The sequence below is a fragment of the Pristiophorus japonicus genome, chromosome 9 (assembly GCF_044704955.1).
Source record: "Pristiophorus japonicus isolate sPriJap1 chromosome 9, sPriJap1.hap1, whole genome shotgun sequence".
NCBI lineage: Eukaryota > Metazoa > Chordata > Chondrichthyes > Pristiophoridae > Pristiophorus > Pristiophorus japonicus.
The window spans coordinates 202,245,337-202,272,527 of record NC_091985.1 but is presented as its reverse complement, the minus strand read 5'-3'; the positions used below and the strand labels follow the sequence as shown (position 1 = coordinate 202,272,527).

General features: G+C 53.9%; 1 protein-coding gene across 1 annotated transcript in view; it reads left to right on the top strand.

Moving 5' to 3' along the window:
* The window catches only part of LOC139274065 (zinc finger protein 271-like), a 97,339-nt gene that overhangs the window by 43,498 nt on the left and 26,650 nt on the right, over positions 1 to 27,191 (top strand). Inside the window, exon 3 of the mRNA XM_070891116.1 lies at positions 26,066 to 26,252. Within this exon, the coding sequence (XP_070747217.1) occupies positions 26,066 to 26,252 (187 nt within the window). The remainder of the gene's footprint in view (positions 1 to 26,065; positions 26,253 to 27,191) is intronic.

Here is a 27,191-nt window from a genome sequence, read left to right as displayed (position 1 = left end):
TGTTCCATTTTTGGACCTTTCCTGCTTTCTAACTCTAGATTATTTCAGTTCTCATACCTTCGGTTACTCTCGGGGACATGTTCCAGCTTGTGTGATGAAGTGCTTCCTGTCATCATCATTAAATGGCCTAGCTCTAATTTTAAGGTTATGACCTCTTGTTTTGGACTCTCCCACATAGGAAATAGTTTCTTTATCTACCCTATCATCTCTTTTCATCATCTTGAAACACCTCAATTAGATCATCCTTTAATCTTCTATAGGCAAGGGAATACAAGCCTAGTCTCTACAACCTGCCCTCATAATTTATAAAAGTCATCACTAAGTACAGGGTAGAAATTCTGAACACACAGTTCTAGTTTCTCTGAAACATTCTTTCGTCTCTTGTCCCTAAGCTGTAAGTCCCCCGTCCAACGCACTCTCTCCTCGTCACATCCTCTCTGTTTGAAAGATTCAATGCACGCTCTGATTTTTCTCCATTTCATGCCTGAAGGTGCTGCGTGATGTTGGGGTTTGGTCCCAGTCACTGTTTGCCCTCAAACAGATACATAATGAGGGGAAATCAATCTCTACCTTTAACTCACAGCGACATGGAAAGAGGGAAATGAATTATCTTTTCAACACCTGGTCCACTTGGCACTGAAGTGTCTGAAACTCCACTGCCTGTGGAAGGAGCTTTAACATCGCACCAGGGAAACACAATAGTGACAAATGTTAAATTGTTTCGTTGACAAAAGAAATCTTGCGTTAGTTTTTAAACCATCAATTGTTTGATGACTCACCAGACTGTCTGACTCAGGTTTCACCCCTCAAGCTCCACGATTGGTTGCAGAACACGCTGCTCCCTGGGCCCTCCGACCTCTCTCCCTGTTGGTTCCCAGGGCAGTCAATCACCACTCGCCAACATTATGCTGCCAGATGAGGTTCAGGGGCTCAGAGGAAGAAAATAAATGAGGCTTTGAAACTCAGATGGGAAATGCAATTAAAGAAACATGATTCAATATATTAACAAAACTATTTAAAATCAAATGAAATTAATTATAATTAATATGGTCACTTCATGCCAAGTGGGAAACAAGTGATGTCTGGACTGTGCAGGAGTGTGCGCCTGGCTACACAATATGTCACTGGCTCTCTGCTCCAAATGAAGTTCTTCCAGTTTTGCTGCAGTAAATAAGGAGCAACTGTTTCCATTGGCAGAATGATTGGTCTCCAGGGAACACAGATTTAAGGTGATTAGCAAAAGAACTAGAGACAACATGAGAAAACTTGTACGCAGCGAGTTGTGATCTGGAATGCACTCATGATGGCTCAAGTGTCCACCTTCTGTGCTGTCCCATTCTATGATTATGGCGGATGTCCATACCCAGATTGCTCCGCATGGTGGAATATGCCCTATCTCCTTCGGCTGGGTGGGAGCGGGGGGGACAGTACTTCTGAGCCCAGTAGCACCAACAATTTCCCATGTGGGACTGTCAAGGGAGGTGGGTTCCCTTCCCTGAAGAACATTAGTGAACCAGTTGGGTTTTTACGACAATCCGGCAGCTTTCATGGTCACTTTTTTTTCTAGTGCAGGCCCACGTGACCAGATTCTTTCAGCTCACTTTCACAACCTGTCTTTATGTTTTTGTGGGTTCTCTCTCTCACTCCATTTTTCCTGCTTGAAATTCATCTTACAGGGTATTAAAAGGGGATAATTTGTGGACTGGAAGCTCAAATCAAACATCACATCGAGATCTGACATTGTTACTCAATACATCGGGATCTGAATATCATTTGAACATGGAATCAAAAAGCACCGTTCACAGCGGGAGAAACGGTACATGTGCTCTCTGTGGACAAGGCTTCAACCGATCCTCTGACCTGTCGAGACACCAGCGAGTTCACACTGGGGAGAGACTGTTCACCTGCTCAGGGTGTGGGAAGGGATTCACTCGGTCATCCTCACTAAATACCAGCGAGTTCACACTTGGGAGAGGCTATTCACCTGCTCAGAGTGTGGGAAGGGAGTCACTCAATCATACACCCTGCTGACACACCAGCGAGTTTACACTGGGGAGAAGCCTTTTAAATGCCCGGATTGTGGGAGTGCGATAAAAGTTCCAGGGAACTGACATGCCATCAATGTGTTTACACTAACTAGAGACATTCAGTGCTTTCAGGTGGGCTTTTATCTGACCTCACTGTAACAGCGCACTCACACTGGGGAGAGACCATTCATCTGGTCCGAGTGTGGGAAGGGAGTCTCAGTCATCCAGCCTGCTGACACACCAGCGAGTTCACAAGTGATTGCAGGAGTTGGATTCTGCTGTTAATCAAATCCAGGATTGAATCATGTTCATTCTGCCAGTTGTGGTTTGTTTCTGCTGATAATACTCCTGTATCTGGACTGGACTTTACTATTTGGGATATAGGTAAATAAATCAGCATTATTTTCAACACATTGCTGTAGATTTTTGTCTTTCCCACCTGAGTGTTTAGCATTACCTGGTTGGAGCTCAGAGAGGACAATCTGGAGGGAGGATTGTACGGTGGGAACAGAACTTCAGCCTGGACACAGTCCTTCAGGGCCACACTGAGAGGGCCAAATGGCACTTTGGTCCTTCTCGTCTCTCTTCACTGACAGCAAATTCTCTGTGTAGGTTAATCTTGACGTGTGTAAGGACCAGATGATATTCACCCAAGGGTGTTTAAAGAGATGGGACGGGTGCTCTGTGAGCCCCTTGCCCATATCTTCAACAGCTCAATCGAATCAGGGATTGTGCCCTGAGATTGGAAGGCAGCTCACGTACTTCCCATTTTCCAGATTGGGGACAAATCCGAGCCAGGGAACTAAAGGCGCATCAACGTGACCTCGATCACCGGGAAGATGCTTGAAGGGATTCCAGGAGATGCTGTTTTTGATCATGGGGAAAGGGAAGGGGCCCATTAGAGATACTGAACGTGGCTTCCACAAAACAAGATCACGTCTTACAACCTAGCTTGAGTTTGTAAAGAAGTTGTTAGGTTGGTGGATGGGGGGAATCCGGTTGACATTGTCGACCTCAGGGGTGTCAAACTCATTTCTTGTGGTGGGTCTGATCTGATATCCTGGCACTTGGTATGGGCCACATTCAGCAAAAGTTATTGACGTAGGAATAAATGAAGATAAACTATATCGGAATTTATATTTAGATTTTATTTACTGCTGTTGCTCCCGATCCCTGGCACCTCTTAGCTTGAGCATTTGTGTTCTGACCCTGCTCAAACCATAACCATAAGGATATCTGTGCATCGCTCTGACTGTGACCACAAGGCTGTGTCACTATCCCATACACATACCGTTTCCTTGTTTCACATCTCCATACAAACATCATCTCTTTACACATCCCCTTTCTATACAATTACAGCAGACATGAACAAGGGCCTGAGGCTGATTAAAAGAAATAAGAACATAAGAAATAGGAGCGGGAGTAGGGCATTTGGCCCCTCGAGCCTGCTCTGCCATTCCACAAGATCATGGCCTCAACTCAACTTCCCTGCCCGCTTCTGATAAACCTCGACACCCTTATCGTTCAAAAATCTGCCTATCTCCACCTTAAATATATTCAATGGCCCAGCCTCCACAGCTCTCTGGGGCAGAGAATTCCAGATTCACGACCCTCGGAGAAAAAATTCCTCCACATCTCAGTTCTAAATGGCCGACCCCTTATTCTAAAACCATGCCCCCTCGTTCTCGATTTCCCCACGAGGGGAAACATCCTCTCTGCATCTACACTGTCAAGCCCCCTCAGAATTTTGTACATTTCAATAAGATCACCCCTCAGTCTTCTAAACTCCAATAGGTAATAGGCCCAACCTGCTTAACCTATCTTCATAAGGCAACCCCTTCATCTCAGAAATCAACCTCGTGAACCTTCTCTGAACTGCTTCCAGTGCAAGTATATCCCTCCTTAAACAAGGAGACCAAAACTGTACACAGTCAGGTTGAACCTCTTTTATCCAGGACTCTCTTATCCGGCACCACCCCTCATCCGGCACCATTCCCAATGCCGGGTGGTGCATGTGCTGAACTCTGACCCCCTCCCCCCACCCCAGGTTTCCCATTCCATTTCTAGGCACAACGGTCATGCCTTTCCTTTTATGATTTAATTAAATCATTCACCTAAACAGAAAATCAACACTTACTAGAAAGAAAGTGATCAGCAGTAGCAGAAGCCCTTCAACCAAGAACACCTCAGGGCCCGCTGGTCTTGCCGACACCTCGGGGCCCGCTGGTCCCGCCGACACCTCGGGGCCCCCTGGTCCCACTGACACTTCAGAGCCCGACCTCAGCCAACCTCCTCCCCCTCTGACCTTGAGCGACCTCCTCCCACCCCTCGGGCCGATGACCACCCCTCATCCAGCACAGGCCAGGTCCCAACGGTGCCAGATAAGGGAGGTTCCACCTATACTCCAGGTGTGGCCTCACCAATGCCCTTTACATTTGTAGCAAGACATCCCTACTTTTATCCCCCTTGCAATAAAGGCCAATATTCCATTTGCCATGCATTTCATTGAAGCCAAGGTTACACTGGGAGAAATGTTCAGTTAGTTTCCATTACAGGCAAAATGCAGAGTTAAGAGCAGCATACTGGCATCCTAACAGTGTCTCAACAGCCAACAGGCTTTTGTTAAATACATTTGCTGAGTGGATATAAATGTAAACCAGCTTTTCAGGTGTGATGCTCTATTCACACATCGAAAGAGAGATCCTCTCGGAATGAGTGATCACAGTATGGTTGAATTTGTAATACAGATTGAGGGTGAGGATGTAGTGTCTCAAATGAGCGTACTAAGCTTAAACAAAGGGGACTAGTGGGATGAGGGCAGAGTTGGCTAAAGTAGACTGGGAGCACAGATTAAACGGTGGCACAATTGAGGAACAGTGGAGTACTTTTAAGGAGCTCTTTCATAATGCGCAACAAAAATATATTCCAGTGAAAAAGAAGGGTGGTAAGAGAAGGGATAACCAGTAGTGGATAACCAAGGAAATAAAGGAGAGTATCAAATTAAAAACCAATGCGTATAAGGTGGCCAAGGTTAGTGAGAAACTAGAAGATTGGGAAAATTTTAAACGACAGCAAAGAATGACTAAGAAAGCAATAAAGAAAGGAAAGATAGATTACGAAAGTAAACTTGCGCAAAACATAAAAACAGATAGTAAAAGCTTTTACCGATATAGAAAATGGAAAAATGTGACTAAAGTAAATGTTGGTCCCTTTAGAAGATGAGAAGGGGGATTTAATAATGGGAAATGTGGAAATGGCTGAGAGCTTAAACAATTATTTTGCTTCGGTCTTCACAGTCGAAGACACAAAAACCATGCCAAAAATTGCTGGTCACGGGAATGTGTGAAGGGAGGACCTTGAGACAATCAGTATCACTAGGGAGGTAGTGCTGGACAGGCTAATGGGACTCAAGGTAGACAAGTCCCCTGGTCCTGATGAAATGCATCCCAGGGTATTGTAGGAGATGGCGGAAGTTATAGCAGATGCATTCGTTATAATCTACCAAAATTCCCTGGACTCTGGGGAGGTACCAGTGGATTGGAAAGCAGCTAATGTAACGCCTCTGTTTAAAAAAGGGGGCAGACAAAAGGCAGGTAACTATCGGCCGGTTAGTTTAACATCTGTAGTGGGGAAAATGCTTGAAGCTATCATTAAGGAAGAAATAGTGGGACATCGAGATAGGAAAGTGCAATCAAGCAGACGCAACATGGATTCATGAAGGGGAAATCATGTTTAACTAATTTACTGGAATTCTTTGAGGATATAACGAGCATAGTGGATAGAGGTGTACCGATGGATGTGGTGTATTTAGATTTCCAAAAGGCATTCGATAAGGTGCCACACAAAAGGTTACTGCAGAAGATAAAGGAACGCGGAGTCAGAGGAAATGTATTAGCATGGATAGAGAATTGGCTGGCGAACAGAAAGCAGAGAGTCGGGATAAATGGGTCCTATTCGGGTTGAAAATCGGTGGTTAGTGGTGTGCCACAGGGATCAGTGCTGGGACCACAACTGTTTGCAATATACATAGATGACCTGGAAGAGGGGACAGAGTATAGTGTAACAAATTTTGCAGATGACACAAAGATTAGTGGGAAAGCGGGTTGTGTAGAGGACTCAGAGAGGCTGCAAAGAGATTTAGATAGGTTAAGCGAATGGGCTAAGGTTTGGCAGATGGAATACAATGTCGGAAAATGTGAGGTCATCCACCTTGGGGAAAAATAAACAGTAAAAGGGAATATTATTTGAATGGGGAGAAATTACAACATGCTGCGGTGCAGAGGGACCTGGGAGTTCTTGTGCATGAAACTCTTTTTGGAGTTCATCTGCAAAACAAAAAAACATTAAACGGTGCCACCCGACCTGGGTGACACTCCAGACATTTACAAGGCCCTTTTTTTTTTTTTCCCCTTTTTTTTGGTTTTTTTTTGTGTTTTTCTTTTTTTGGTTTTTTTTTTGGGGCACTAAAATCACAATTTTCCCCAGTGCCCCCTATAAAAGAGAAGGGGGACACTAAAAGCACCGGCAATTAAAACAAATTAAACTTAAAAACGTAAAATCAAATTAAAATTTGGTTGCCGGGCGTGATGATGCACTCCAGTCCCTCCGGTGCCCACCTCTCGCGGAAGGCCGCGAGCGTACCGGTGGACACCGCGTGCTCCATCTCCAAGGACACCCTGGACCGGATGTAAGAGCGGAAGAGAGGCAGGCAGTCAGGTTGAACGACCCCCTCGACCGCCCGCTGCCTGGACCGGCTGATGGCACCCTTGGCCGTGCCTAGGAGCAGTCCTACGAGGAGGCCCTCGGACCTACCCGCTCCCCTCCGCACAGGGTGCCCAAAGATCAGGAGAGTGGGACTGAAGTGCAGCCAGAATTTCAGGAGCAGCCCCTTCAAATAATGGAACAGGGGCTGCAACCTTGTGCACTCAATAAAAACATGGAACACGGACTCCTCCAGACCGCAGAAATTGCAGGCGGCCTGGGAGTCCGTGAACCGGCTTAAAAATTTATTGCACGGCACTGCTCCGTGCACCACCCTCCAGGCCAAGTCCCCGATGAATAGTGGGAGGACCCCTGCGTAGAGTGCCCTCCATCGGGGACCCCCACCTCCTCCGGACGGCAAGATGGTACGCCATGGCGTGTCCGGACGGCCAGCGAGGATGGCAAAGTTGAGGGTGTGCAGGAGCAGCCCGTACAGGAAACCCCTCCGCGCGGAACTGAAAGGCACGGAGGGGATTTCCCCGAGGCGGCTCAAGTTGTGAGGCGCCGGCCCCCGAGGGAGGTTCCGGGGTTTGGCGCCGATGAGGAATTCCGTCCGGACGGGGGTCAGTTCGGACGGGATCTCCCCACGTGCTTGAGCCTCCTCGATGCACCTAACGGAGTCAGGGCCCAGAGCTGTTTTTAGCGACTCGATGGCATCGGCCGCGTGGCGGACGTTGGCAGAATTTAGGCGCCGCGCCAGCGTGTCTGGCGCCATCCAGCCTGCTCCTCCGCCATCGAGCAGGTCCCTGACCCTGGTCACCTCACCAGCCACAGCCCTCTCTTCCGACCGCCACATAAAACCTCGGCCGTGGAGGTACGGATTCCCGAGCAGCGGTTCCTGCAGGACAGCCGCCACTCCAGCCGGCGGAGAGCTGCGCTTGGTGGAGACTTTGTTCCAGACCCTGATGAGTTCCCTGTAAAAGACAGGCAGCTCCCGGAGGGCGGTCCTGGCACCCCCCAAGTTCACAAACAGGAGCTGCGTTTCATAATTGAGGTCGCACTGCTGGCGGGAGAAATACCTCGCCAGAGCGCACCATCTAGGAGGGGGCTCGACGTAAAGGTATCTCTGCAGGGTCTGAAGACGGAAAGTCGCGAGCTGGGTGCTGACGCACACCAACGACTGACCGCCCTCCTCAAGCGGGAGACTCAAGACCGCAGCAGAGACCCAGTGCTTCCTGTTGTTCCAGAAGAAGTCCACCAGCTTCTTCTGTATCTTGGCGACAAACGCAGGGGGAGGGGTCAAAGTGACCAGCCGGTACCACAGCATTGCGGCCACCAGCTGGTTTATGACTAGCGCTCAACCCCTGTAGGACAGCACTCGGAGCAGTCCTGTCCAGCGCCCTAGGCGAGCGGCGACCTTGGCCTCCAGCTCCTGCCAGTTCGCCGGCCAGGCTCCCTCGTCGGGGCTAAGGTAGACTCCCAGATAGAGGAGATGGGTCGTGCTCCAGGCAAAAGGCCTGAGCTCCTCCGGCAGGGAGTCCACCCGCCACTGACCCACCAGGAGTCCGGAACATTTCTCCCAGTTGATCCTGGCGGAGGACGCGGCCGAGTAAATCTCCTGGCACTCACGCATCCTCCGCAGGTTAGCGGGATCCTCTACCGCGAGGAGCACGTCATCGGCGTAAGCCGAGAGGACAACCTCCACGCCCGGCCCTTGCAGAGCCAGTCCCGTCAACCTCGTCCGCAAGAGGCGCAGGAAAGGTTCCACGCAAACGGCGTATAACTGGCCGGACATGGGGCATCCCTGGCGCACCCCTCTCCTAAAGCGAAGAGGCGCCGTCAAGGACCCGTTAACCTTAATCAGACACTCCGCGGCGGCGTACAAAAGTCGGATCCGGGCGACGAAATGCGTCCCGAACCCGAAAGCGCGCAGAGTTCCGAGCAGATAGTCGTGATCCACCCTGTCGAACGCCTTCTCTTGGTCGAGGGATAGGAAGGCGACCGACAGACCAGCCTCCTGGGAACAATGGATGAGGTCCCGGACCAGATGGATGTTATCGTGGATTGTCCGGCCCGGGACCGTGTAGGACTGGTCGGGGTGGATCATGTGGTCCAGCACGGCACCAAGGCGAGCAGACATCGCCCTGGCGAAGATTTTGTAGTCCGTGCTGAGGAGGGAGACCGGGCGCCAGTTCTTAAGGAGGCGGAGATCGCCCTTCTTAGGCAGCAGGACGATGACTGCCCTGCGCCAAGAGAGGGGCATCTCCCCGGTCGCCAGACTTTCCCCCAGGACCCACGCGTAGTCGCTCCCCAGGACGTCCCAGAACGCCCTGTGGAACTCGACGGTCAGCCCGTCCAGCCCCAGGGATTTTCCCCTCGAGAGCCGGGCGAGGGCACCGGTCAGCTCCGCCAGGCTTAGCGGAGCTTCCAGATTTTCGGCGCCCCCCGGGCTGACCTTCGGCAGGTCCTCCCACAAAACTCTACTCGCTTCCTCGCTGGACGGATCCGGAGAGAACAGAGCCCCGTAATATTCACGGGCCCTGTTGTTGACGCCCTCCGGATCCGAGACGAGAGAGCCGTCGTCGGCCAGCAGCGTCAAGAGCTGCTTACGGACACTCTGCCTTTTTTCCAGCGAGTAGAAGAAGGGGGAGCCGCGGTCCAGATCCCGCAGGAACCGGATCCGCGACCTCACGAACGCGCCTCGGGACCCGACGAGCTGCAGGTCCTTCAGCGCGGCCTTCTTCGCTTCGTACACCGTCCGCAGGGCCGGGTCCTGGACGACTTGACCGAGACGGGATTCCAGGTCGAGCACCTCTTTTTCTAGGCGCCCGACTCTGGCCGCCCGCCTCTTGGTCGACCCCCTCGCGTACTCTTGACAGAATCCGCGGACGTGAGCCTTGCCCACGTCCCACCATAGCCTCAAGGAGGGGAAGCCCCCCTGCTTCCTTCTCCAGTCGGACCAGAATCGACGGAACGAGTCCTGGAACCGCACCTCCTCCAGCAGCCGGTTGTTAAAGTGCCAGTACACGGACCCCGTCCTCGCGCGGAGCGAAGCGAGCTCCGCCCACACCAGGTGGTGGTCCGAACATGGCACCGGCCGCATGGAGGCCGCCGGGACGCAGGAAACGTACGCCCGAGACACGTAAAGGCGGTCGACTCTAGACCATCCAACTCCAGGCCTCACCCAAGTAAAGGCGCTGGAGTCGGGGTGGAGATTTCGACAGACGTCCACCAAGTCGAAGGACCCGACCAGGTCCCTCAACTTCTCCATCGCCGTCATGCACTGCGGGGCACCGGAGCGGTCCCTCGCCTCGAGGGTGCAGTTAAAATCCCCCCCGAGGACAATGCAGTCGCCGACGTCGACGGAGCCAAGAAGAGCGGACACCTCTTCAAAGAAGCGCGTTTGCTGCGGGCCGGGCTGAGGGGCGTACACGTTCATGAGATGGAGCGGCACGTCCCCCAGGCGAACCGTTACGTGCAGCAAGCGGCCTGGCACGGGCTCCTCGACCCCCAAGATCTCCGGCTGAAAATGCGGGCCCAGCAAGATGGCCACCCCACTAGAAATGGCGGTGAGGTGGCTCATGTGGACCTCTCCTTGCCATTCCAGGAGCCACGTGGCTTCGTCTCCCGGAACGGTGTGGGTTTCTTGCAGGAAGCACACCGCATATTTCCCCTCCCGCAGGAGCGAAAAATTGTCAAATCTACGGCGTGCCCCTCTGCCGCCATTGATGTTGAGGCTGGCTATGGTTATCTTCATGGCAAAAGCATAGTGCAACCTCTACCTTAACCTATTGTGGGGGAGGGAGCGGAGTCTTTTGTTGAACTCCACTCCCTCTGCAGCCCAGCGAGGAGTCCCTCGAGCTCGCGCAGCTCAAGGTGTTGCGCCTTTGTCAAGGGCCCGCCCGCGGCCAAGGTTTTAACGGCGGCGCGGACGGACCCCTTGATCAGCTCTGGCTCGGACCATTTTTCCAGGGCCAGTCGGGCTTGGTTGCAGCGACCCCGGCTCTGGGCCAAAAAGTCCCGGAGTTCCTTTGCAGGAATGAGGATGGTCTCGGCGGCGGCCGCGAGCAGATCCACCGCCTCGCTGGCGGTGGTCTCTAGGTCTTCACCCGCGTCCCCCACCGAGTCCCCGTCCTCCTCCGGGAGGTGGCCGCCAGCAGCCGGCCCATCGACCGCACAAGGTACGGCAAATGAACCGGCCGCTCCAACCGGCCCTGGCTCTGCCCCGATCCCACCCCCAGGATCATCGGCAGAGGAGTCCCCACTGGGCTCTTTTAAAAATGGTGCTGGGTCGGGAAATGACAGCGGAAGGGGTTCCCCCCCGCCCCAGGAACCGGGGAACAAGGAGAGACCCGGCCATAGGAAATCCCCAGGCTCTCCAAGTGCTCCAGCTCCACAGCAAGAGGCGAGGGTGGGTGTTCCTCCCCCCCCCCCCCCCCCCCGCTGCCACCCCCCGGCCCAGCATCTACAGTGTCATAATTAACATTTGTTTCGGTTTCTGCCGGGTCGAGCGACTCCCGGGGGAAGTTGGGTATTGGCTGGGCGGGCTCAGGTTCGGCCTTTTCGGCCCCGCCCGCCTCAGTCCCCGGGGCACCCGGCCCGGCGGCAATGCATTCCTCCGCGGTCCCCACGCCCCCCCCGACAGGCAGATCTTCCACACCATCCCCGGGAGGCAGAGGCTGGGCAGCCTCGACTGTCTCACCCTCCCCGGGGACAGACTCCTCCCGCCTACGGCGCTGCTTGGGGGCGCTGGTGGGGGACGCGGGACACGCGGCGGGCACCGACTCCTTCGCGGAGGGATGTTGTTCTCCCTCCGCCTCAACGGAGCGGCGCCTCCTTTTGTTGCTGGAGGTGCGCTGAGGCAGGGAGACCTCCATGTCTGCCGAGGCCTCCCGCTCCGCCCCCCCCTTTTTCTTTTCTTGCCCACGCCCGGGCCCCTCTGCGGTGTTGTTCAAGGGCTCGGGCACGGGCTCGGGGCATCCCGCGCTCGCCGGTGACTGGGTTGGGCCGAGCGCGGTAAACAAATTGTCTGGCGCACCGAGGGGACCCGCCTCTAGATGTTTCTCCTTGTTCCGCGCCTTCTTTCCGTTCGGACGCTCTCCCTCCCCCCCCGCCGGAGGCCCTGAAAACAAAGCCTTCCGACGATGCCCGCGCACCTATGGCTCCCAGCACGCGGACGCTACTAGGGGGAGGGGTGGCGGCGGCGCCAGCCTTGGCCGCCTTCGGTGGTTTGGCGGCCTTGGAGGCGGGGCAGTTCTTGCGAATGTGCCCCACCTCTCTGCAGGCATGGCACCGCACGCCGTCCGACGTCCAGAAGACGCGGTAGGCAGTCCCCTCGTGCACCACATTAAAGTGCCCTTCTGTCATGTCCTCCCGCGCCAGCCGGACAAAGAGCTGGTGGCGGAAGGAGAACACGTGGCGCAGGCTGTTCTCCCTGAGGCCGAGCGGCATGGGGTTGATCCCCGACCTTACCTCCCCCAGTTGGTGTAGGTGAGGGAGGAGGAGCTCAGCGGAAACAAAGGGCGGGACGTTTGACACGATGACCCTCTGCGCGGTGGCCTCGAGAGGATCCACCGGCAGGAACGTCCCGCCCACCGTGAGCCCCTTTTCAAGGGCCAGGGACACCGCCCGCTCCGACCCCAGGAAGAAAACAGCCTTCCCAGACATCTTGGAGGCCGCGACAATGGCCGAGGGGCCGACTACCCCAGCCATCGCCCGCACGCACTCCTCAATGCTCATTGTGGGGTGAGTGTAGCTCTTGACCCCGTGTTTCCTGGTTATAAGTTGAAAAGGTGGCAGGGCAGCGGGTGGCGCAGGAGGTGCCGTGGAAGCGGTTGCCACCTGCGCATACGTCTTCGCTGGCCCTGCCACCGGCATGGATGGGGTCGCCATCACGGGGTCCCTTTAAGGGCTACACCCACCCCAAAGTCACAGGCCTTAATGGTCTTTATTGGCCTTGTATATTTAACTGAGCAGAGGAGCCCTTAACGAGGCACCACTCACCTAGTTGGCAATTGGGGAGGGGCCTTGCTCCCTCTGCTCAGTTGTCTCAATTGTTTTTTTTTTAAATTAGGAGAAAGGGGCCTCAGAGAGAGAGGGGAGAAACAGAGTAACAGAGAAAGAGAGAGGGGGGTGGGAAGGGGGGGGGGAACTGCGAGGGCAGGTCTCCCCTCGCAGCTGTGGGTGGGTGCACTCTCCAGATGGCAAAACACACAAGCACAGTCTTTGGGTTGGTCTTCAGGTGAGGGGAGAAGATGTCTTCACCTGGGGCAGCTAGAGCCACCAGGCACACACTCCCAACGATGTTTAATTAGGTGATTAAGAAAAAATCTTCAGCCTGGTAGCTCCAGCTATCCCAGGCTAGGCAATTGGGGGGGGGGGTTCCAATTGTGGGGGGGGCCTAGTTGTAAGCAAGGCCCCCACACACACTTTCCACACACACACACACCCCCCGCGATGTTCCGGCCCTCAGTGGTCTTCTTTCCTCCCCCCACCGATTCAACAAAGTCTTTTTGGGACTGCACCAACACCCACCTGTAGAATGGTAGAGTCTCCCTCCTTCCACACTGGATGTTGTTGTTGTTGGTTTTTCCCCCTCTCTCCAACTCTTTGCAGAATGGTAAAAAGTTGAAATGTTTTCTACTTCCTCCTCTCCCTCTGGGTGAAAAGTTGGTGGTGAAACCCCTTCCTTCCTTCTCTTCCTGGGCTGTTCTCAGGGCTCTCCAGGCAGGAGCTCAAGTTGATAGCTGCTCTCCTCACTGCTCACAGCTCCAACTGTGCAGGACACGCCTCCACTGCTCCACGATTGGTTCCTTGTGCATGAAAAAAAAAATTTTTTGGAGTTTATCTGCAAAACAAAACACATTAAACCATGCCACCCGACCTGGGTGACACACCAGACATTTACAAGGCCTTTTTTTTTTGGTTTTTTTTGGGGGGGTTTTTTCTTTCTTTTTTTTTTTTGGGCACTAAAATCACAATTTTTCCCCAGTGCCCCCTATAAAAGGGAAGGGGACACTAAAAACACCGGCAATTAAAACAAATTAAACTTTAAAACGTAAAATCAAATTAAAATTTGGTTGCCGGGCGTGATGATGCACTCCAGTCCCTCCGGTGCCCACCTCTCACGGAAGGCCACGAGCGTACCGGTGGACACCGCGTGCTCCATCTCCAAGGACATCCTGGACCGGATGTAAGAGCGGAAGAGAGGCAGGCAGTCAGGTTGAACGACCCCCTCGACCGCCCGCTGCCTGGATCGGCTGATGGCACCCTTGGCCGTGCCCAGGAGCAGTCCTACGAGGAGGCCTTCGGACCTACCCGCTCCCCTCCGCACAGGGTGCCCAAAGATCAGGAGAGTGGGACTGAAGTGCAGCCAGAATTTCAGGAGCAGCCCCTTCAAATAATGGAACAGGGGCTGCAACCTCGTACACTCAATAAAAACATGGAACACGGACTCCTCCAGACCGCAGAAATTGCAGGCGGCCTGGGAGTCCGTGAACCGGCTTAAAAATTTGTTGCACGGCACTGCTCCGTGCACCACCCTCCAGGCCAAGTCCCCGATGAATAGTGGGAGGACCCCTGCGTAGAGTGCCCTCCATCGGGGACCCCCGTCTCCTCCGGACGGCAAGATGGTACGCCATGGCGTGTCCGGACGGCAGGCGAGGATAGCAAAGTTGAGAGTGTGCAGGAGCAGCCCGTACATGAAACCCCTCCGCGCGGAACTGAAAGGCACGGAGGGGATTTCCCCGAGGCGGCTCAAGTTGTGAGGCGCCGGCCCCCGAGGGAGGTTCCGGGGTTTGGCGCCGATGAGGAATTCCGTCCGGACGGGGGTCAGTTCGGACGGGATCTCCCCACGTGCTTGAGCCTCCTCGATGCACCTAACGGAGTCAGGGCCCAGAGCTGTTTTTAGCGACTCGATGGCATCGGCTGCGTGGCGGACGTTGGCAGAATTTAGGCGCCGCGCCAGCGTTTCTGGCGCCATCCAGCCCGCTCCTCCGCCATCGAGCAGGTCCCTGACCCTGGCCACCTCACCAGCCACAGCCCTCTCTTCCGACCGCCACATAAAACCTCGGCCGTGGAGGTACGGATTCCCGAGCAGCGGTTCCTGCAGGACGGCCGCCACTCCAGCCGGCGGAGAGCTGCACTTGGTGGAGACTTTGTTCCAGACCCTGATGAGTTCCCTGTAAAAGACAGGCAGCTCCCGGAGGGCGGTCCTAGCACCCCCCAAGTTCACAAACAGGAGCTGCGTGTCATAATTGAGGTCGCGCTGCTGGCGGAAGAAATACCTCGCCAGAGCACACCACCTAGGAGGGGGCTCGACGTAAAGGTATCTCTGCAGGGTCTGAAGATGGAAAGTCGCGAGCTGGGCGCTGACGCACACCAACGACTGACCGCCCTCCTCAAGCGGGAGACTCAAGACCGCGGCAGAGACCCAGTGCTTCCTGTTGTTCCAGAAGAAGTCCACCAGCTTCTTCTGTATCTTGGCGACAAACGCAGGGGGAGGGGTCAAAGTGACCAGTCGGTACCACAACATTGCGGCCACCAGCTGGTTTATGACTAGTGCTCGACCCCTGTAGGACAGCACTCGGAGCAGTCCTGTCCAGCGCCCTAGACGAGCGGCGACCTTGGCCTCCAGCTCTTGCCAGTTCGCCGGCCAGGCTCCCTCGTCGGGGCTAAGGTAGACTCCCAGATAGAGGAGATGGGTCGTGCTCCAGGCAAAAGGCCTGAGCTCCTCCGGCAGGGAGTCCACCCGCCACTGACCCACCAGGAGTCCGGAACATTTCTCCCAGTTGATCCTGGCGGAGGACGCGGCCAAGTAAATCTCCTGGCACTCACGCATCCTCCGCAGGTCAGCGGGATCCTCTACCGCGAGGAGCACGTCATCGGCGTAAGCCGAGAGGACGACCTCCACGCCTGGCCCTTGCAGAGCCAGTCCCGTCAACCTCGTCCACAAGAGGCGCAGGAAAGGCTCCACGCAAACGGCGTATAACTGGCCGGACATGGGGCATCCCTGGCGCACCCCTCTCCTAAAGCGAAGGGGCGCCGTCAAGGACCCGTTAACCTTAATCAGACACTCCGCGGCGGCGTACAAAAGTCGGATCCGGGCGACGAAATGCGTCCCGAACCCGAAAGCGCGCAGAGTTCCGAGCAGATAGTCATGATCCACCCTGTCGAACGCCTTCTCTTGGTCGAGGGATAGGAAGGCGACCGACAGACCAGCCTCCTGGGAACAATGGATGAGGTCCCGGACCAGATGGATGTTATCGTGGATTGTCCGGCCCGGGACCGTGTAGGACTGGTCGGGGTGGATCATGTGGTCCAGCACGGCACCAAGGTGAGCAGACATCGCCCTGGCGAAAATTTTATAGTCCGTGCTGAGGAGGGAGACCGGGCGCCAGTTCTTAAGGAGGCGGAGATCGCCCTTCTTAGGCAGCAGGACGATAACTGCCCTGCGCCAAGAGAGGGGCATCTCCCCGGTCGCCAGACTTTCCCCCAGGACCCGCGCGTAGTCGCCCCCCAGAACGTCCCAGAACGCCCTGTCGAACTCCACGGTCAGCCCGTCCAGCCCCGGGGATTTTCCCCTCGAGAGCCGGTCGAGGGCACCGGTCAGCTCCGCCAGGCTTAGCGGAGCTTCCAGATTTTCGGCGCCCTCCGGGCTGACCTTCGGCAGGTCCTCCCACAAAACTCTACGCGCTTCCTCGCTGGACGGATCCGGAGAGAACAGGGCCCCATAATATTCACGGGCCCTGTTGTTGACGCCCTCCGGATCCGAGACGAGAGAGCCGTCGTCGGCCAGCAGCGTCAAGAGCTGCTTACGGACACTCTGCCTTTTTTCCAGCGAGTAGAAGGGGGAGCCGCGGTCCAGATCCCGCAGGAACCGGATCCGCGACCTCACGATCGCGCCTCGGGACCCGACAAGCTGCAGGTCCTTCAGCGCGGCCTTCTTCACTTCGTACACCGTCCGCAGGGCCGGGTCCTGGACGATTTGACCGAGACGGGATTCCAGGTCGAGCACCTCTTCTTCTCGGCGCCCGACCCTGGCCGCCCGCCTCTTGGTCGACCCCCTCGCGTACTCTTGACAGAAGACGCGGACGTGAGCCTTGCCCACATCCCACCATAGCCTCAAGGAGGGGAAGCCCCCCTGCTTCCTTCTCCAGTCGGCCCAGAATCGACGGAACGAGTCCTGGAACCGCACGTCCTCCAGCAGCCGGTTGTTAAAGTGCCAGTACGCGGACCCCGTCCTCGCGCGGAGCGAAGCGAGCTCCGCCCACACCAGGTGGTGGTCCGAACACGGCACCGGCCGCATGGAGGCCGCCGGGACGCAGGAAACGTACGCCCGAGACACGTAAAGGCGGTCTACTCTGGACCATCCTACTCCAGGCCTCACCCAAGTAAAGGCGCTGGAGTCGGGGTGGAGATTTCGCCAGACGTCCACCAAGTCGAAGGACCCGACCAGGTCCCTCAACTTCTCCATCGCCGTAATGCACTGCAGGGCACCGGAGCGGTCCCTCGCCTCGAGGGTGCAGTTAAAATCCCCCCCGAGGACAATGCAGTCGCCGACGTCGACGGAGCCAAGAAGAGCGGACACCTCTTCAAAGAAGCGCGTTTGCTGCGGGCCGGGCTGAGGGGCGTACACGTTCACGAGATGGAGCGGCACATCCCCCAGGCGAACCGTTACGTGCAGCAAGCGGCCTGGCACGGGCTCCTCGACCCCCAAGATCTCCGGCTGAAAATGCGGGCCCAGCAAGATGGCCACCCCACTAGAAATGGCGGTGAGGTGGCTCATGCGGACCTCTCCTTGCCATTCCAGGAGCCACGTGGCTTCGTCTCCCGGAACGGTGTGGGTTTCTTGCAGGAAGCACACCGCATATTTCCCCTCCCGCAGGAGCGAAAAATTGTCAAATCTACGGCGTGCCCCTCTGCCGCCGTTGATGTTGAGGCTGGCTATGGTTATCTTCATGGCAAAAGCATAGTGCAACCTCTACCTAACCTATTGTGGGGGGGGGAGTGGAGTCATTTGTTGACCTCCACTCCTTCAGCTGCCCAGCGAGGAACTTTTTGAGCCGGCGCAGCTCAAGGCCTTGAGCCTTTGATAAGGGCCCGCCCGCGGCCATGGTTTTAGCGGCGGAGCGGACGGACGCGACGAGCAGCCCCGGCTCGGACCATCTTTCCAGGGCCAGACGGGCTTGGTCGTGGCGACCCCGGCACTGGACCAAAAAGGTCCCGGAGTTCCTCTGCGGGAATGAGGAGGGTCTCAGTGGCGGCCGCGAGCAGATCCACCGCCTCACTGGCGATGGACTCGAGATCTTCACCCGCGTCCTCCACCGAGTCCCCGTCCCCCTCCGGGAGGTCGCCGCTAGCAGCCGGCCCGTCGACCGCACGAGGTACGGCAAAAGGCCCGGCCGCTCCATCTGGCCCTGGCTCTGCCCCGATCCCACCCCCAGGATCGTCGGCAGAGGAGTCCCCACTGGGCTCTTTTAAAATTGGTGCTGGGTCGTGAAGCGACAGCGGAAGGGGTTCCTCCTCCGCCCCAGGAGCCGGGGAACACGGAGAGACCTGGTTTAGAAAATTCTCCAGGTCCACCAAGTCCCTCAGCTCCAAAGTAGGGGGCGAGGGTTGTTGTTCTTCCCCCTCCCCGCCGCCTCCCCCAGCCCAGCGTGTATGGATTCATTAAACTTGTTCATATTTTCAGTTTCTACCGAGTCGAGCAAATCCCGGGGGAAGTTGGGTATTGGCTGGGCGGGCTCAGGTTCGGCCTTTTCGGCCCCGCCCGCCTCGGTCCCCGGGACGCTCGACCCGGCGGCTACGCATTCTTCCACTGGCCCCACGCCCCCCACGACAGGCAGATCTTCCACGCCCTCCCCAGGAGGCAGCGGCTGGGCAGCCTCGACTGTCTCACCCTCCCCGGGGACAGACTCCTCGCGCCTGCAGCGCAATTTGGGGGCGCTGGTGGGGGACGCGGGACACATGGCGGGCACCGCCTCCTCCGCGGAGGGATGTTGTTCCCCCTCCGCCTCATTGGGGCGGTGCCTCTTTTTGTTCCTGGGGGTGCGCGAAGGCAGGGAGGCCTCCATGTCTGCCGAGGCCTCCCGCTCCGCCCCCCCCTTTTCCTTTTCTTGCCCGTGCCCGGGCCCCTCCGCGGTATTGGTCAAGGGCTCAGGCACGCGCTCAGGGCACCCCGCGCTCGCCGGTGACGGGGTTGGGCTGAGCGCGGTGGTCAAATTTTCTGGCGCACTGAGGGGACCCGCCTCTTGATGTTTTGCCTTCTTCCGCGCCTTCTTTCCGGTCGGACGCTCTCCCTCCCCCCCGCCGGAGGCCCCGAAAACAAAGGCCTCCGACGATGCCCGCGCACCTACGGCTCCCGGCACGCGGACGCAACTAGGGGGAGGGGTGGCGGCGGCGCCAGCCTTGGCCGCCTTCGGTGGTTTGGCGGCCTTGGAGGCGGGGCAGTTCTTATGAACATGCCCCACCTCCCTGCAGGCATGGCACCGCACGCCGTCCGACGTCCAGAAGACGCGGTAGGCAGTCCCCTCGTGCACCACATTAAAATACCCCTCCGTCGTCTCCTCCCGCACCAGCCGGACAAAGAGCTGGCGGCAGAAGGAGAACACGTGGCGCAGGCTGTTCTCCCTGAGGCCGAGCGGTATGGGGTTGATCCCTGACCTTACCTCCCCCAGTTGGTGTAGGTGAGGGAGGAGGAGCTCAGCGGGAACAAAGGGCGGGACGTTTGATATGATGACCCTCTGCGCAGTGGCCTCGAGAGGATCCACCGGCAGGAACGTCCCGCCCACCGTGAGCCCCTTTTCGAGGGCCAGGGACACCGCCCGCTCCGACCCCAGGAAGAACACAGCCTTCCCAGACATCTTGGAGGCTGCAACAATGGCCGAGGGGCCGACTACCCCAGCGATCGCCCGCACGCACTCCTCAATGCTCATTGTGGGGTGAGTGTAGCTCTTGACCCCGTGTTTTTTGGTTATTAATCTGAAAGGTGGCAGGGCAGCAGGTGGCGCAGGAGGCACCGTGGATGTGGATGCCGCCTGCGTATATGTCCTTGCTGGCCCCGCCACCGGCGTGGATGGGGTCGCCATCACGGGGTCCCTTTAAGGGCCACACCCACCCCAAAGTCACAGGCCTTAATGATCTTAATTAATGATCGTATATTAACTGAGCAGAGGAGCCCTTAATGAGGCACACCACTCCCCTAGTTGGCAATTGGGGAGGGGCCTTGCTCCCTCTGCTCAGTTGTCTTAATTGTTCCCTTTTTTTTTTAAATTAGGAGAAAGGGGCCTCAGAGAGAGAGGGGAGAAACAGAGTAACAGGGAAAGAGAGAGGGGGGTGGGAAGGTGGGGGGGGGAACTGCGAGGGCAGGTCTCCCCTCGCAGCTGTGGGTGGGTGCACTCCCCAGATGGCAAAACACAAAAAAAACACAGTCTTTGTATTGGTCTTCAGGTGGGGGGAGAAGACGTCTTCACCTGGGGCTGCTAGAGCCACCAGGCACACACTCCTAACGATGTTAATTGGGTGATTAAAAAATCTTCAGCCTGGTAGCTCCAGCTATCCCAGGCTAGGCAAATGTGGGGGGTGGGGGGGTTCCAATTGTGGGGGGGGCCTAGTTGTAAGCAAGGCCCCCACACACACTACCACACACACACACACCCCCCGCGATGTTCCGGCCCTCAGTGGTCTTCTTTCCTCCCCCCACCGATACAACAAAGTCTGTTTGGGAAATGCACCCACACCCACCTGTAGAAATAGTAGAGTCTCCCTCCTTCCACACTGGATGTTGTTGTTGTTGGTCTTTTCCCCCTCTCTCCAACTCTTTGCAGAATGGTAAAAAGATTTACAAAGTTTTCTGTTCTCCTCCTCTCCCTCTGGGTGAAAGTTGGTGGTGAAGCCCCTTCCTTCCTTCTCTTCCTGGGCTGTTCTCAGGGCTCTCCAGGCAGGAGCAAAAGTTGATAGCTGCTCTCCTCACTGCTCACAGCTCCAACTGAGCAGGACACGCCTCCACTGCTCCACGATTGGTTCCTTGTGCATGAAACTCCAAAAAGTTAGTTTGCAGGTGCAGCAGGTAATCAGGAAGGCGAATGGAATGCTGGCCTTCATTGCGAGAGGGATGGAGTACAAAAGCAGGGAGGTCCTGCTGCAACTGTACAGGGTATTGGTGAGGCTGCACCTGGAGTACTGCGTGCAGTTTTGGTCACCTTAATTAAGGAAGGATATACTAGCCTTGGAGGTTGTACAGAGACGATTCACGAGTCTGATTCCGGAGATGAGGGGGTTACCTTATGATGATAGGTTGAGTAGACTGGGTCTTTACTCGTTGGAGTTCAGAAGGATGAGGGGTGATCTTATAGAAACATTTAAAATAATGAAAGGGTAGACAAGATAGAGGCAGAGAGGTTGTTTCCACTGGTCGGGGAGACTAGAACTAGGGGGCACAGCCTCAAAATACGGGGGAGCCAATTTAAAACTGAGTTGAGAAGGAATTTCTTCTCCCAGAGGGTTGTGAATCTGTGGAATTCTCTGCCCAAGGAAGCAGTTGAGGCTAGCTAATGTATTCAAATCACAGATAGATAGATTTTTAACCTATAAGAGAATTAAGGGTTATGGGGAGCGAGCGGGTAAGTGGAGCTGAGTCCACGGCCAGATCAGCCGTGATGTTGTTGAATGGCGGAGCAGGCTCGAGGGGCTAGATGGCCTACTCCTGTTCCGAATTCTTATGTTCTTATGGGAGAGAGACAGATGCAGTTGGGGCACACGCTAAGTCCAGTAGCTGAAAGTGATTAATCAACTTGGTTTTATATTTTGTGATCCTGGACCTGTTACCAATACCAGCAAAATTAAAGCCCATGGAATATAAGCGACAGTGGCAGCATAGATACGAAATTGGCCAAGTGACAGGAAACAGAGAGTAGTGGGGAAAGGTTGTTTTTCAGCCTGTAGAAGGTATGCAATGGTGTTCCCCAGGGGTCGGTACGAGGTACCACTGTTTTTACGATATATATTAATGACTTAGACTTGGGTGTGCAGGATATAATATCCAAATTTGCAGATGACTCAAAATTTGGAAGTACAGTGAACAGTGAAGAGGATAGTGAAAGACTTCAGGAAGACATAGACAGGCTGGTGAAATTGGCGGACACGTGACAGATGAAATTTAACACAGAAAAGTTCAAAGTGATACATTTTGGTCGGAAGAACTCGGAGGAAATATAAATGAAAGGGTACAATTTTAAATGGGTGCATGAACAGAGAGACCTGGGGGTATATGTGCACAAATCATTGAAGGTGGCAGCGTGGGTTGAGAAACCAGTTAAAGAAACTTACGGGATCTTATGCTTCAAGAATAGAGGTATAGAGTACAATGACTGTGGATGGGACGACCTTGGATCTGGACTGAAGGTGATGGATGTTGAACAGTTTCCCATTTGCTCTGTAGACTAGCTCCACTCCAGTGGGGAGCTTACTGAGGGTGTGATGCAGCTCTGCAGTAAGGAAGAACGAGAAGAGCATTGGTGCGATGACACAGCCTTTTTTGAACCACGGTCCAAACGTGGATTGGGTCTGTGGTGGATCTGTTGATCAGGATCACAGCTTGCATGTCATCATGGAGCAGGCAGAGAATGGTGACAAACTTTGGAGGGCAGCCAAACTTGAGGAGGAACCTCCATAATACCTCACGGTTGACAGTGTCGAAGGCTTTTGTGAGGTCAAAGAAGGCCATGTACAGAGGTTGGTATTGTTCCCTGTATTTCTCTTGTATTTGACTCGCTGTGAAGATCATGTCCATTGTGCCCCTTAGTGGGCGGAATCTGCATTGCGACTCTGGGAGGAGCTCTTCAACCACAGGGAGAAGGCGATTGAGGAGGTTTCTTGTCATTGAATTACAGTATGCAGACGACACTTGCGTCTGTGCACACTCAGAGGCCGAACACCAAACCATCATCAATACCTTCACAGAAGGGTAGGGGAGCATGGGCCTTACACTAAACATCCGTAAGACAAAAGTCCTCTACCAACCTGCCCCCGCCACACAGTACTGCCCCCCAATTATCAAAATCCACAATGAGGCCTTGGACAACGTGAACCATTTCCCAAACCTCGGGAGCCTACTGTCAACAAGGACAGACATCAATGATGAGTCCAACACCGCCTTCAGTGTGCCAGTGCAGCCTTCGGTCGCCTAAGGAAGAGAGTGTTTGAAGACAAGGACCTCAAACCCAGCACAGAGATCATGGTCTACAGAGCAGTAGTGATACCCGCCCTCCTATAGGCTTCAAAGACATGGACAATGTGCAGCAGGCACCTCAAAGCACTGGAGAAGTATCACCAACGCTGCCTCCGCAAGATCCTGCAAATCAATTGGCAGGATAGGTGCACCAACATCAGTGTTCTCGCTCAGGCCAACAGCCCAAGCATCAAAGCATTGACTATGGTCAATCAGCTCTGATGGACGGGTCACATTATCTGCATGCTCGATACGAGACTCCCAAAACAAGCGCTCTACTCGAAGCTCCAACATGGCAAATGAGCCTCAAGTGGGCAGAGGAAACACTTCAATGACGCCCTCAAAGCCTCCTTGAAAAGGTGCAACATCCCACAGACACCTGAGAATCCCTGGCCCAAGACCACTCAAAGTGGAGGAGAAGCATCCGGGAAGGCGCCAAACACCTCGAGTCTCTTCACCTAGGGGAAGTGAAGTGCAAACAGTGGAAGAAGCGCACGAAAACCCAAGCACTCCACCCACCTGTCCCTTCAAACAACATCCCATCAACCACCATCTGCCCCACCCGTGACAGAGACTGTATTGGACTGATAAGTCACCTGAGAACTCATTAGTTTGGAAGTAAGTCATCCTCGACTCCGAGGGACAGCCTAAGAAGAAGATAGAGTACAAAAGTATAGATATTATGATGAACCTGTATAAAATACTGGTTCGGCCTCAACTGGAGCATTGTGTCCAAAGGCGACATAAGAAAAACATTTTTATGCAGTGAGTTGGTCCAGACCTGCAGTAATCAGCCGGGCAGTGTGAGCTGAGAATGTGCGGTGGGGCAGCAGCGCCAGGCAGTAACACAGGAGTTGAGCGAGCTCCAGGGAGTGGGTTGGAGAAACTCTGGGGGGAAAAGCACCGAGTGCGGCCTTGGGTCCAGAACCCTGAGCCCCAGGCCCCAAGGGAAAACACTCCACATTATCCACTTTACAAACACCCGGTGCGGTGGGCCTCAGGCCCGAACAAGAACCTACGGGTCCGGCGAGTTCACAAGTGACTGCAGGGGCTGTGTTCTATTATTGTTGCTGTTAATCACATTGTGCTCATTTTGATAGTTGGAGTTTGTTTCTGCTGATGTTAGCAACCCCTATAACTGGGCTGGAGTTTAATATTTTGATATTTCAAATAACAGTGTGTCGGTATTTGATGTCACCAAGATAAGAGGAGACTAATTGATGTCCTGTTACCGACTGCTCCAATTTTTGGCCTTTTCTCCTTTCTAACTCGATATTATTTCTGTTCTCATACCTTTGAACATAAGAACATAAGAACATAAGAATTAGGAACAGGAGTCGGCCATCTAGCCCCTCGAGCCTGCTCTGCCATTCAACAAGATCATGACTGATCTGGCCGTGGACTCAGCTCTTATTCGGTTATTTGGTTACTCTCATGGACAAGTCCCAATTCCCCATTCCTTCCACAGTGTCTTTCCTCATCTTGGTATCCAGGGATGGTATCAGTAACATGCCCGTAATCACTAAACACAGAACCCAGTCTGTCGATCACTTTCAGCTACTGGACTTAGCGTGTGCCCCACAGCATCTCTCTCACCTTTGATGTCTCAACAGAGCATCACACATGCAAACATGGTTTCAATTTAAATTTGATTCCACTCAGGAAATGGATTTAAAAAATAAATACGTAAAAGTAAACTGATCACAACAGATAATTGGCAAAGGTTTAGAGTCAACAAGATGAACAAGTAAACACATCACGGCCCAATAACCCAGCTCTATATTCACAGGAGAATCTGGTATCAAACTCCTCGAGTGGACAGATTAGAGAACAATGCTAATTCTAAGAACATCTAGAATCTGTTGTAAATATCTTTCACATCCTGACTGGTACAATCTGTCGGTTTCTTTTCAGTTGCAGTGAATTGAAGATTAGAGGGATGTTAGCATATGGAACTCGGTTAATTCAGCTTCTGAAAGGTGTTCGTGTTAAGTTCATTTGATAGAGGGGAAAATGTGGTTGGTATCATTAGAGAGAGAGAGAGGGAGAGAGAGTGAGAGACAGAGTTCAATGAACAACAGTTGGTATTTGCAACCAACTAGCCGTGGATATTCCCATCGTAGAATGTTTAGATTAGAAATATTATGTTGGGATCAGAAATGTCTAAAGATCAGTGCTTGCCACAGGAAGGCCACAGCGTTTTTACATGCTTCTAATGTTGATGCATGTTGAAGAAAATGCAGACTTGAGTCTCTGGACTATGTAGTGGCGAGGGACTCCTATATTAGGTACTGCCTGCTCCAATTTGATGAGACGTTGATGGCATAGCAAGAGATCCAGCAGTTTAAAGAATTTATCTCCAGTTATCTGCAGACATCGAATGTCACAGCGTCTTGACAAAATTGGACATACGACTACCCTATTGGGTTAAATTATCGGGATCAATTGTTATAGAACTGTTACAGAATTGAATTCTTATAGAATGGAAAAGTAGTGAAGTTATGCTTAACCTGTATCGAACATTGTTAGACTGTACTTAAGACTACTGAATTCAAATCTAGTTGCCATATTAAAAAAAGGATATAGATGCAATGGAGGGGGTCCAGAGAAGATTTACAAGGATGATAGCAGAAATGAGAGTATATCTATCCGATAAGGAGAGGCTGGGTCTCTTTTCTCTTCAAAAAATAAGGCTGAATGGTGACCTAATAGAATTCTTTAAAATTATGAAAGGTTTTTATAGAGTAGGTGCAGAATGTGTCATGTTTGTAACTTTCACATAACTGTGTAACAACACTGTACACTGTATACACCTGAGAAATGCACACCTTGACCACAGGGGGTGAACTTGTGGGAGACACTCCACCTGGTCATCCAGATATATAAAGGGAGGTCCCATGCAGGGTTAGCACTTCTTGGTCCTGGGAATAAAGGTTCAGGTCACGTAGTGACCTTGTCTGCAGTACATGCCTCGTGTGATTCTATAGTAAGGTGTAAGGACACTACATTTGGCGACGAGAAACGGGAATCAATGACCCAAGAGGATGGCCAACAATAGCACAGAGGAACGGTACTGTGTTGGTGAGGATTGGGACGATTTCGTTGAGAGGCTCCAGCAGAGCTTTGTCATGAAGGACTGGCTGGGAGAGGAAGTGGCTGACAAGTGGAGGGCGCATCTACTGACCAGCTGTGGTTCCAAGCCATATTCTCTGATGAAAGACCTGGTCGCAACCGAGAAGCCGGCGGACAAGTCCTTTGAAGAGCTCAGCACACTGATGGATGAGCACCTCAAACCGGCGAGCAGTATACACATGGCCCGGCACCAGTTCTATACACACCAGCATCAGGAGGGACAAAGCATATCGGACTTCGTTGCGGACCTTCGCCGTTTGGTCAGCCTCTAAGTTCACAGACACCTGCAGAGGGGAGATATTAAGGGATTTCTTCATTGAGGTCATTGGTCATGCCACGATTTTCAGGAAGCTTATTGAGACCAAGGACTTGACTTTAGAAAGGGCAGCATTGATAGCTCAGACCTTCATGGCAGGGGAAGAGGAGACCAAGATAATTTGCGCGCGCAGCCCTGGTTCCAATGTGGCGATGGACTAGGGAGTTAACATTGTAAACACGACTCAGAACCCCGCAGCCAGGCAAGGGCAATTCAACACCACCCAGGCAGCAACAGACTCTAGGGTCGGCCAGCAACAGAGACAATGGCAGGGGGATCAGCAATTCACGTCATCACAAGGCACAATGCGTCCCAGGATGGGACCATTGACACTCACCAACAGAGTGCTCAGGAGTAATCAAAGAGACAATCAGAGAGGAATGCCTGGTAACAGTTCCTTTGTTCACAACAATCTCAGCTCATGCTGGAGGTGCGGTGGCAGACATGCTGCGAAAACCTGCAGGTTTCAACAATTTATCTGTAGAAACTGTAACTTCAGTGGACATTTGGCCAGAATGTGCAGAAAGCCCAGAGCGAAGCTAGTTTACAAGGCAAAGGAACCAGACGAGGGGTCTGCAAGGCAGGTTGATGCTTGGGGCAAAGGTATGGACACTGAAGTCCAGCGGGTTCATGTGGCAAACATCCACAGCTCGTATACCAAAATGCCACCTATGATGATGGAAGTCCTATTAAATGGCATCCCGGTACGCATGGAGCTGGACACAGGAGCCAGACAGTCACTTATGAGTGCCCAACAATTTGAAAAACTATGGCCACTCAAAGCTAA